Below are 12,934 nucleotides of genomic sequence, written 5' to 3'. Positions count from 1 at the left end.
AGGTACCATGTCAGCACTAATGTCACCTGTGAGAAAAAGAAAGCTTGATAAACTACTCAGCTTAATTTGCTTAAATTGTATGCATTTTTTACTGTGTAAGCAGGATTCTCAATGTAGGAACGTGAAGAGATAAAATGAAAGTCATTACTTATACATATTAATTCAATTTAGTTATTGTTTAAATTGTTCATAAAACAAGGTGAGAAATTGAAATTGTTCCTAAAATCTAAATAAAGAAAATGATTAAAAAAATAACGTTGGTTGTTTATATATAAAATTTAGGACCGAGTATGATACACAAGTCTTGAGTTCGTGGACGGTAACTTAGATTTCCAATACATTATGAACATGCTCAATCAATCGAGACTGCAACAGCTTTGCTTACGACTTTTTCCATTCGATTTGTTCATTTTGAAGCCTACCGTGTATGATTTTTAAAAACTTCATATTTAATTTCTATGTATTTCTCTTTCATATAACCCTACCTATTAAAGCATTGATAAATATCTTATCCCACTCACTGCTCACGATCCGATGAAAGTACATTAAAGACATTAAGAGGGTTGTATCATTTTGGTAATTACAAATGCAAAAATATCCTTACTGAAATCTCTACACATAATCTTCAAAGTATGAAGGATTATAGGAACTTGAAGAAGACGAAAAAAAAAAAAAAAAAAAAAAGATTGAAGCATTCTATAGTTACAAGTAACATAAATAAAATAATGACAAACACTTATCTAACCCGCTCGCTTAGCTCAGTAGGGACAGCGTTGGTCTACGGATCACGGGATCGCGAGTTCGATCCCCGGGCGGGGCGTATGTTATCCGTGACGATTTGATAAAAGTCATTGTGTCTGAAATCATTCGTCCTCCACCTCTGATCATTCATGTGGGGAAGTTGGCAGTTACTTGTGGAGAACAGGTTTGTACTGGTATAGAATCCAGAAACACTGGTTCGGTTAACTGCCCGTCGTTACATGACTGAAATACTGTTGAAAAAAAACGGTGTTAAACCCAAAACAAACAAACAAACAAACCAAAACTAACAAACATGTAACAACAACATGAATAGACCACTGCAGCATGTTATCGCTGCATGAATAAGGCCTGATCAAATTTGTTTTGGTTATGTCCATAGCAGGACGTATCTATTGACGATTTTGTCTATTATTTTCTTAACATTTTTATCTAACATCTAATAAGATACATTGTGTTATACTTTTTCTTAAGGCAGGTTGTTCTTTTCCAGTGAGTTTTGCGGCGGGTTTCCTTTCCCAGAATGCCTTGTCGTAGATACTTATTAATCGGACTCTGTTCTTATCAAGGTACTCTTGTTGTCGCTTGTCATCTTCCTGTTTAATTTCGTCGTATTTCTTTGCAATTGTCTGGAGAAGATATAAGAACAGGCTGAAAACACATTTATCATGACACTATGCATTTATTTGACGGGTTTAGCCTGCCTTTTGTATAAAATGTAGCCCTATACGGTCACTTTTCATACTGTTAATAGGGCAAGGTCTGATTTATAACAAACTTGAAGGTGTCGGATTATAAAAGAAAGCAACCAGCAACATACAGTTGAAACTCGATATCTCAAATTCAAAGGATTCTAGCGTTTCACTTTGAGATAACCGAAATTCGTCTTTAAACGATATTTTGTGACGGGACTTGAAAATGTCTGGAATTATTTTGAAATAAGTGAGCTAGAGATATCAACTGTATTTCTGTCTGTTGCTTATAAGACATTTCCTCTCCGATTTAGAAATAGAAAAAGAAATCAATAGGCCATACTATAATGGTTCGTTTCTTATAATGATAATGTTTTCGTTTCATTTGTTATAAAATATAACATCTCTTATAGCTTACATGGACTAGCACTCAAGCAATATAATACAACTGTTAAAGTTTAGCCTTTTTACAGTTTCCACTTTGTTTACCTTTGACGAAAGTGTTGGAAGAAACTGTGATATGTAGTTCTCAAGGCTATACTGGAGGAAAGTATCATTTTTTGGTGCAGAATTTACAATTTTGATTAGACCTTAATACTGAACAAATCTGTGAAACAAACTTTCTTTTAACACTTCTGAAAGCCTGTTTTATTACCATTAAAAATGCATGTCTTCAGTTTCGAAATTTAGAAAAGTTTTTTTCCTGTTAGTAAATATAATGGAAATAAACTTTAAAGTGAATCAGAACTTATTATCTACAATATCACGTTTTTAATTACTAGTATTCAAGTGTGAAGAAAACTCTGAGAAGTGTTAGTTACTTAAGAAATAATATATCTCATCCAGTGATTTGTCGTTGAATAAATCACTGCTTGGAGTTCAGATGCGAAGGAATTATATCACGAGGGCGTAGCCCGAGTGATATAATAATACGCATCAGAACGACAAGCAGTGATTTATTCAAGAGCAAATCACTAAATGAGATATATTATTTCGATTCTAACACGTTATAAAGGATTTTAAAGTACATCCTTGATGACATGCATTAAATATTTGCCCGTTTTCAATCGGTTTCTTTTCCAGCGCGCCGCTATGCCGCTTGACGCCGTGACGTAATAAATGTGACGTCAGAACAGTGATTTGTTGTATGATAATTCATTGCTTTCTTCCTTCTTTGTTTAATAGGAAAATCAATCGGATCGTGTTAGAATTGTGAAATTTTAAATGATATAGAGTTAATTCAATTCATCATGTATTTTGTATCAAAGAAGATAAAATAACTATTTATACAGGGCTTGTTTATAATTTTCGATATGTAAAATCATTTGCTATCTGTTTGCATTTATAACAATCATGTCACTAGGTTCATTTGATATGCAATAAAATTACGTTTCGAAAAACTCGTGTAAAACGTAGCGAAACTGAGGCTACTAAATTAAACCGTGACTGCATCCTCAAAGCCAATTCGGACTTTTCTGAAAATAGAAAAGCCTTTAAATGACTTCCTCCCATGAACCTTAAAGGATATTCATCAAACTTCTGTAATATCATTATAAAGCCCTCTCCCATCTTTTTTTAAATGATGGCACTTGGCCTTTTTAGGGATCGCTTGGGCCAAAATTATAAATACTTTTAAACGAGTTCTTCTCATGAAACGGTGGAAGTCTTCTCCAAATTCTGTTCAAATAGGGTCACATGGTCCCTTTTAGTTTTTTTTTATTTGGTTGGGTTTAACGTCGCACCGACACAGTTTTAGGTCATATGGCGACTTTCCAGCTTTGGTGGTGGGTCGGTGGATGAAACAAACCCAGGTGCCCCTCCGTGCATTATTTCATCACGAGCGGGTACCTGGGTAGAACCACCGACCTTCCGTAATACAGCTGGATGGTTTCCTCACATGAAGAATTCAACGCCCCGAGTTAGACTCAAACCCACATCGATGAGGAGCAAGTGATTTGAAGTCAGCGACCTTAACCACTCGGCCACGGGGGGCCATTATAACTAAAGATAGTTATGCATTTGAATGACTTCTTCTCATGAACCGCTTGATGGATCTTCATCAAACTTGGTCAGTAGCATCATTATAGGGTCCTCTCTCCAATTTCTACAAATCGGGCAGTCAGTCCATTTTAGAGGCCTTTAGAACTAAAAATAGAAACGCCTTCATAAGTCCTCTTCTAATGAACTGCTTCAGGGATCTTCATCAAACTTGATTTGTAACATTTTTATAAGGCCCTTTACCCAACTGTCTTAATTGGGGGACACTTTGCCGCCCCTTTTAGCAGCTGCTTGAGCTATCAAGATAAATATAACTTTGTCAGAATATTTGTCATTTTAAAATCAAGTTCATGTTAACACTGGAATACCTGATGTCAAAATCTAGGTCACTGGTTCAAAAAAATAAAGATAAAATATTTTTATTACTCTATAGACCACATTTTTGGTATTATCTTCTTAAATCTACCTCAAAATATTCGTCGATATGAAAGATGGGTCGAGTAAAAAGTAGCATTACTTGAGGTAAAAAACTAGGTCACTAGGCGATAAAATTGAGAACCTTGTTTACATTCTATAGATCACGTTTTCCTTTTGATCTTCCTCAAACTTTTCAAGAATGTTCTTCTCTATGAAATCTAAGCCGAACTTACAATCAGGATTACTAGAGGTCAAACTCTAGGTCGCTAGGTTCAAGCACGGAAACACCTTATTAACACTTCAGAGGACAATTTCTTAAAACGTTTCAAGATTCTTCGTCGCTATGAAATCCAGGTAAAGATAAAAACAGGATTACCAAAGGTAAAAAGCTAGGTCAATAGGATAAATCATAGACAAAACTAGTTGACATTATAGAGGCCAGATTTTCTGCTTGATATTGTCATAGTGTTTGTCTCTATCAAGTCTGGATTAAATTCATTGGATTTAATTGAGGTAAGAAATTGAGTCATTAGGTCTAATCATGGAAAGACCGTGTTAACACCCTTAAGGCCACATTTTCTACTTGATCCTCAAAATATTTGTATTTTTTTAAAAACATATGTCTGTTCAAAATTGGGTTACATGAGGTCTAAAATATTTGTCACTAGGTTAAATCATGGAAAAACCTTGCTAACACCGTGGCCGTATTTTCTACTTTATATGTATAAATCTTTGTCAGAATATTTGTCTCAGTTTCGAAGCTAAATCATCTATTTGGAAAGCGAGGGCACAAGGTAAAATTATAGAAATCCATTGTTTAATACACAAAAGGCCATATGCCGAACCCGATCTTCATAAGACTTTTTAAAATCTAGGATGCATCTGTAAATGAGTCACTTTGGAAAAAACCTAGGTCATTTGGTCAAATCATAGAAAAACTTTGTCAACACTTTAGAAGCTACTTTTTCAACTTTATCATCATACGTCCTTGTCAGAACATTTGACTGTATAAAATGTAGATCAGGTTTAAAAGTGGGGCACCTGACGTCAAAAACCATGCTACTTTGCCAAATCATTGAAAGACTTGTATAATCATCAAACTTGATTTTCGTCAAACTTGATCAAAATGATGTTAGTTTTCTCTACAAAGTATTGGCCATATTAGATTCTAAATTTTCTCGAGTTGGACCTGGATCAGGCAATCGGTGCAGGTCCTTCTGGGCCCTCTTTTTTCGATTGTTTACATCCTTATTTTATTTACGTGTATATGTCAATTATCCTACATACAGTGGTGTGCAGTTTCATCTTGGAAAGGCGGCATTCTTTGATCGTGGCTATTCATGAATAAACATGTTGCTGCTTTATTAGATATTTAACAAGACTCGAAATTTCCCCGGGCCAGTTTGCAAAAGCGATCTAATTATAGCATAGCTGCAGTAACCCTTGATATCGGTTTTCTCTACTTGATTTATTCGTCATGCTACATAAACAAATGATACCATAATTTAAACACACAAAATCACGGTTATCCGGTAGAGGAAAATTTTATTGTAATATTATATTTGTTTTGTATGTATTATGACGAAATGAAAACCTACCAAATGCATACAGATTTAGACAGAATGTGATTCTTATTGTACTTCAAATGCTTGATAAACGATGAAAATGTACTTACTTTTTCTAGATACTCGTGTAATAAACCAGCCGTTGAACCACATTTTAGAGTTCCAAACTCACTAGGAAGACATATTTGATCATTTCTGACATTTGATTGCAAATCGGGCATAGTCCAAACAAGTGCTATAACTACAAACAGACATACCGCTACACTGACAAGTACAAACATTATTGGCAAACTGCTTCTTAATGGTGCGTTCTTCATGATTCCCCAAAAATCAGTAAGAACCCGGTTCTTATTTCGTAATTTTTAACTGACAGGTTTAATTGGGAAGGTCATGATAAGACCACAATCAAGTGATAAAGGCAATTTATTTATCAGACTCATTTATTGTGGTGTACTTTACAGGAATGCAGTGACATACTGATATTATGAAGTGTGAAAATATTTAATTAAATATTTAATTCTTTGCTCAACATAATCCTTTGAAACAAACTGAAAACGGTCCACCATTTTGCTAGACATTCACAGATCTGTTTTGGCTCCAAATTACAGACAAATTAAATGACGTAAATCACACTCAGCTTATACCTCTGAAGACACAAATTTGTTTGACAACAGCAATTTCATGGTTAATTAGGAAGGTCAGATTTCTTCACCCCCACATATTTGCCAATAAGTAGGTAAGACGTTCTGATAACCGGGCTTCGCCCGGTTATCAGAACCTCTTACCTATACTAACTGTAAATTTTAATTTGTTATCCATGCTTATTAAGATAAATAGTATATAAATACGATTTAAACTTTACTTGGTTAAGCGCCAGCTCGACTAAATTATATCAGCTAAATTTTGAATTTGATATTGACTACCTTACCGCCGGGACGCAACAGCTGGTTTTCAGATAATATCTGATCACAAAACTTTCTCGCCAGGGGAATTTCAATGTTGTATAAATATAGCTTGCAATATAATAGGACGTTTCGAGACAGCGTGATAGCTTTCGACTGTCGCTGTCCCGTTTAGGCGTCCGAACTTACTTTACTTATTTCTGTTAGGAAATTCCCAATGAAATCTCTGATAATGAATTTATGTTGATATTAAAGCATAAAATTTATCTTGCCTTGAATTTTTGAATGTGAATTTTGTGTTTCGTGTCATTGGCAGTCCGCTGTGTATTGAAACCGGTGTTGGGACAGATTTCTTCTCGCACCTGTTCACATCATATTTCCGAAAATTTAAGTCACTTTATATATAGAATTATGAGGTAAACCCATTTGAAGTTTCTACATGAATATTAATGTTTAGTTTATTGGAGCAAATAAGTCTGGTTAGTATTTCATGACTTTTTTATTTTTAATGCCCTCGTTTTCCTAATAGTAAAATGCAGATATGGGTGAGGCTTAGAGGGATGACAGATCATAAAATAAGTCATCCCAATAAGCCAAATGAGTAAGGCTAGTCTCTGGTTTAAATCACCTACCCCTCACAGACATGGGTTTGAAACTTATTTTGGAGTGTACAGTGCTACATGTGATGAACCCATCTAGATGGTTTCGGGAATGTCGGTGGATCTATCCAGGTGCGTGCCCGAAACAATGCCAGAAGGGGCATCTGGTGTTTTTTTCTACGATCAATGTTTCCGTATGACATGTATTGTATCGGTGTGATTATAAACCCAACAAAATTTGAATCCAATGACACTGAAATATAACATTTCAATTAGACTCCAACACAGTGAAGCATTGAATGAAATATTCATCTCTTTTTTGAGAGCAAGAAATATGACTTTCTCGTTTGCATGATTTTAGGTAGTTGCCATGAACTACTGTGATTAAACACACCGACAGACTATCGGATTCTGGACCAGCTAATATTCCTTCTAAATGCTATGTAATCTTGACTATATGTGTTTGAGTGTATCTTAGTTTATTTCCAAATTGTTATCTTCTTTTTTCATGTCGTGTCTCTATGCACTCACATTAAAAGGGTAGTTACAAAATTTTACAGGTTTTATATCACATGAGTTGTAATTCATAGGTTTTTTCCAAAAGAAAAACGCGAAACTCTGAGTGTATACGAGGAAACGATATTTCAGTGTAAAATGAATTGTTTTTATTTTTAGATATAGATTGCGTTATCAGATAGTTATTTAAATTGGCCAACAAATCGGAACCTTAACATTATTATCCTTGTGAATGTCCTTGAAAATACTCTGAGGTCATACGATAATTATTTAGGTATTTAGCATTGTCCCGCGCTATCAGTCAATAGTCTTCTCGAAGTAAACATAACAAAGGTTTTCGCGGTATGAAATAAGGTTATGTTAAAGATTACTCTGTATCGTGGAATTCAGAGGACACACGAGCTAGATTCAAATATCTTATTGCCTTGATTCTGTTTTAACTAGCTACTTAGTTCCTAAGGCATCATAAATATTATTTAGTGTACACGTTCGTAAAACGAAACGAATGAAGTGTCAGCAGTGCCATACATACATAATGAAAAAATGCCCTTTTCACAATATTATAAAATAAAAAAAGAAAATGAAAACGTCTACTAAATATTCCATTGAAAAACAAGTACCGGTATGCACTTTACATACAGAAAGTTTGACATGTTTTACTTGGTTTCCCAAAAACATTTGAACTCGGTAAGTAGGACAAGGGTATTTTTGAAATCATTGATCACGCACACTGAACGGATATGATAATCACTTGTGTCAGTTCTCAATTCTCGTATCATTTTTTGTGTGTGTCAGATATCTTACTTCACCACAACATTGAATAAAATGTTTAAATGCTAGACCATAATACGTTTCAATGTCGTAGCTTTATTATAATATGAACAAAACAATACTTTATCATCGTTGTAAATCGGCTATCAAATATCAAAGTGGGTATAATATATGACATCACCAAAAGCAGTATAAACAATGTATGTTGCAATAACATGTCCTTAACCTAGCTGAGAGGTTTATAAATTAGTTCGATTATCTTTTGCGTTTCAGTTTTTAGTATACATCTTGTACGTGTAAAATTAGAAAACTATATTAAGCTTTGGGAAGACCGAGGACATAAAATGTGATTAGCAAGCATGATCGTTGGTGAATGAAAGAAAATTATTTTTAAAAATGGTTATGTTTCTAAAGGGTATATAGATCATATTTAATATTTACAATATGTGCGTTAATCGCTTTTTTGTGGCATTGTACAAATGTCATGTTATTGCCTTTTTTTTTAATGGAATAAAATACGGAATATATTATACACTCTGCCACGTGGTTTTGGGGTACAGTTATTTCCGGGAAAGGGTACAGTTTTTCTTAACAAAAAGAATAAAATACACAAACTTTTACCACATGATGGCGTGCTTTACCTGTAAATTCGTAAGCAGACATATTTACGACATACTTTATCTTAAGTCAATGACCTCCTTTTTAGGTTTAAATAGATAAGTTAGTAATAGTGCAAAACTATTCGTTATACATGACCCAGGCAAAATCTATATGTCGTTCAAAGCGAATTAAATCTTTTGTGGTACCCATTTCTTTTACCCACACCCCGTATTTTTAATAGTCAAGTGACAGAACCATTTGTAATAAGTACTTTTTGACAGACTATATAAACCAATATTTCAAACATTCTAGATACCATTTTGTAGGTTAGATTGAACGGAGACCCTTGTTACGGGTTTCCTAATTCATTTCTGCTTGTCCGCCAAAGTTTGATAACATTTGTTCATTCAGTTTGCAAAAGAACATCAGATCGTTCTGCAATATATAAAAGTTTTTAGTGAAGTTATATCATGATTTAACTCTAAAACTGTCCGCTTTGAATTTTCACTGGGCGTAAAAACAAGGATCAAATGTCTTTGAAACAAATGCAAGTGTCTGTTGATGTGTATTGAACTGTCATGTATAGATAAATATTAATTAACGCACCTGTTTCGAGCAAAGTGATACAAGTACGTATTACAGAATTTTAAAAACAAAAGAACATTTAGGATATTAATTTCTATTTATTCTTATAAGATGAATAGTTGATTTACAAGTATAATGTGTACGAGGAATGATATGTCAACTTTTACATGCACGACGCTTGTAGAATTTAATCACAAGCTCAAAGCAAACCGACATTTTTAGGGTGAAAAACAGGACATAGTGGAACATTAATTATTCATATACAAAATAAAAATTTACAAAATGCTAGACAATTAAACTGTATCCACCCAGTGAATGTCATCTGTGATAATACTTCATCAACAATTGTCTGTGGCAAAAATGGCTGTTTAAGTTCTGTTCATGGTCACAATAAAATTCAGAGACTTAGAGACGTTGGCAACATACTGAAAGATACAAGTAACTTCAACGTTACAACATAACTTTACTGTGGACAGTGTAAAAACACATTTCAAATTGCATTTAGACATAAGGTATGAATTAACAGGCTTGCTTTCTTTCTGAAAACGCATTTGATTATTCATAAAACATATTATGTGTTATGTTCAATAAATATATATTTATAAACTGTGTTTTATGTACATTTGTAATGTTTTATTAAATTACATTTGACACCAAGGAAATACCAGAGGAAATTAAAGGAAATATATCAAGGGATGCAAGTGATAACTCGAAAGAATGGGTTTGCTGTGGACATAAAGTGATGTTTTAAGCTTGATGTCTTTGAAACACATTGATAAAATTATGACTAACAGGACAGAGACAATGTAATATTCTTAGCATATCTTACAAATGTAGCGTTATATAGAACGTCCATTTAGAAACAATTTGGATAAAGAGAAAAAGAACAGTAGTGTTTTCTTTTTTGTTTTAATTTCATGTCTGTTGATGAATGATAAGATACTTTGATAGTTTGAGCAGAAAAAGTGCTTTTAATATTCAATGCTAAAATAGGCATAAATTATATGTTTTAGTGTACCGAATATTTAGACAACCCTGATAACATCTATATATTTATACTACCTCTGGTCATTTTTGATATCAATATTCCATTTACTTGCGCAGATGGCTTTACTTCTGTTGTTTTCTTGCATTCTTTAGTTATAAAGGGATAAAGACCTGTAACATAATATGTTGAGTTTTGGTTTATCTTATAGTTTTGATGCGAACGAGTACTAAAACATGTTGTTATATTTAAAATAGAATTCATTTAGTATCTACCTAGAACAATATGAAAAAAAAGGGAACTATCTGACAAATTTTACAATTTGATTCCTTTATTCTCAACCTGAACGAAACAATTTGAAAATTTTGAGCATAACGTGAAATGACACTTACTTGACTTGACAGTGTTACTTCTGTCTTTTAATGCCTGGAATGATTAATAATGATTTAATCATTAATTTCCTTGTAAACGTAAATTCTTATTTAAATAACTACTAAACATAAAATGCAAACTTCTTTGCAGACACGTAGTTTTGTTTATATGTAGAAGACATTTTCTTAAAAAATATATTTTCATCAAGTTTTACCTTAGCAACTATCAAGTTTAAAATATCACTTTATGTCCACAGCAAACCCATTCTTTCGAGTTATCACTTGCATCCCTTGATATATTTCCTTTCATTTCCTCTGGTATTTCCTTGGTTTTGTAGATGTCCTCTTCTAAAACATATATTCCATTGCCCTCGATTAGGTAACTTGTCAAACATTCCTAATTGTCATTATTTCTACTTTATCATTTTTGTATTGATAATTAATACTGTTTGTAGCAAGTTAAGATGTTTTATGTTAAAAAGACATCATTCATTGTATCATTTCCTTATGATAATTGGTCATTTTCGAAAGCATGTACTTCTCAAGAAAGCCCCTTTAAACATAACACACCATAGGGTAAAAAGCAATACGAACTTCAATATTTTTGTTAATCGCATTGTATAGTGGACGCAACTTGACCCCGATGGTTGACCTTTGTATTATAATACGTAATGAGACACTTCCTATTATGAAAAAGGTATGTACATAAAACGCTATATACAAACTCATTCCATTTAAATATATACGGCCACCCTAAGCACCCCTTATTTCTACAATGAAATAATCGATATGAATAATCAGCCTAAGGACAACCATCGCGGTCAAGTTGCGACTACTATAATATGAATTTATATAGCCGGATAAAAACAAATATAATGTATCTATTGATATATCATCAGTATAGATATATTATCACATAAACACTTCTGGTCACGGTCTATTTGTACAAATATGTTACCATGTACTTAATTTATTCGACAATTACAAGTTAATATTACTAATTTATATATTGATATTATGAGTCTATTGTTTCTAAAGAAACCATTCATCGTTGCAAGACGGTTAAGATATCATAAATTTAAAATATATACTGAAGTAGCACAGTAATGATACTATTTTTAGATGATAATAACCATTGTAACAGTTTACCTTCTCATACTGTGAGCCTTAAATAAAAGTAATGCCATCTTTTTTGGCATGAATATTTCCGCTTTGGTTGGTTATATTCAACATTTTCTCTTTTTCGAATATTCTTTTTTGTTCCGCCATTTCTGGTATTTTAATATTTTAATTTATGTTATATGGTCGGCGCTACCAGTGCATTTTTCAAAAACAAAAGTAAACATCATTGTTGTACCTTTACAACATAATTACGTTGTAGCAAATGTATCGCATATTTATATTCTATTTGTTCTAATATTCATGTTAATATTTGCTGGAGCATGATTGTGCGAAACAATAAATTTTTAAACGTATTTAATGATTCCGTACAGGCTAAAAAGAAGTATCTTGTCGAAGTTGTATTTTCATTTTTAAAGAAAACAAACATTGTATAACTTCTGTACGTATACTCCACGGGGCTTATATGTACTAAAGTAAGAAAATAAATATAAATTTGCAGATTAGATTTTACCTTATCTTTAACTCAACATGCGATAATTCTATTTTCCAATAAAAATGAAACTTAAATAATTATGTTCATATGATTTTTGTGAAAAAATATGTGATTGTATTTGTTTGCTAACTATCATTTGATATGTGCTTAGTCGCGTATTTTTTCTGAAAAGGATTTGTTCAAGTTCAGATGTTATCTCATTACTTCCTTACAAATATTTCAAATGGAATAACAATGGTAAGAATAATATGTAATTGTGTTGAATTATTTTTCGGTTGTTAGGACGGTTTGTTGGCGTTGCATAGTATCTATTGTTTTTAACATATTTCATTTTTGTATGTTCTTTATATAATGTGAAATATTCTAAGGGGTAAAAGATGTATTATACCTGTAGTTTTAAGCGGCTTTTAAAGAGTGCAGTGTCGTGGGCTTACATTTTTAAGATTCTTCATTCTGAATTAATACGCCGACTTTTTCAGGTAATCAGTGAACTATTTCTAGCGGCTTTCCAATTTCATTACCAAATTAGTCATGGACAAAATATTTCAAATTACTAACA

At 32.8% G+C, this 12,934-nt stretch overlaps 1 protein-coding gene across 1 annotated transcript; it reads right to left on the bottom strand.

Annotated features, from left to right (window-relative positions):
* Nucleotides 1-1,147: 1,147 nt before the first annotated feature.
* On the bottom strand, nucleotides 1,148-5,714 carry LOC128558474 (uncharacterized). The gene is made up of 2 exons (XM_053547876.1): nucleotides 5,542-5,714; nucleotides 1,148-1,388 (listed from the first exon to the last, which is right to left on the bottom strand). The coding sequence occupies exons 1-2, from the start codon at nucleotides 5,710-5,712 to the stop codon at nucleotides 1,188-1,190; spliced, it is 372 nt and encodes a 123-aa protein (XP_053403851.1). The 5' UTR covers nucleotides 5,713-5,714; the 3' UTR covers nucleotides 1,148-1,187.
* Between the last annotated feature and the right edge of the window lie 7,220 nt (nucleotides 5,715-12,934).

The sequence above is a fragment of the Mercenaria mercenaria genome, chromosome 7, assembly GCF_021730395.1.
Source record: "Mercenaria mercenaria strain notata chromosome 7, MADL_Memer_1, whole genome shotgun sequence".
Classification (NCBI taxonomy): domain Eukaryota; kingdom Metazoa; phylum Mollusca; class Bivalvia; order Venerida; family Veneridae; genus Mercenaria; species Mercenaria mercenaria.
The sequence above is the reverse complement of the archived record's forward strand: the minus strand, read 5'-3'. Positions and strand labels throughout refer to the sequence as shown.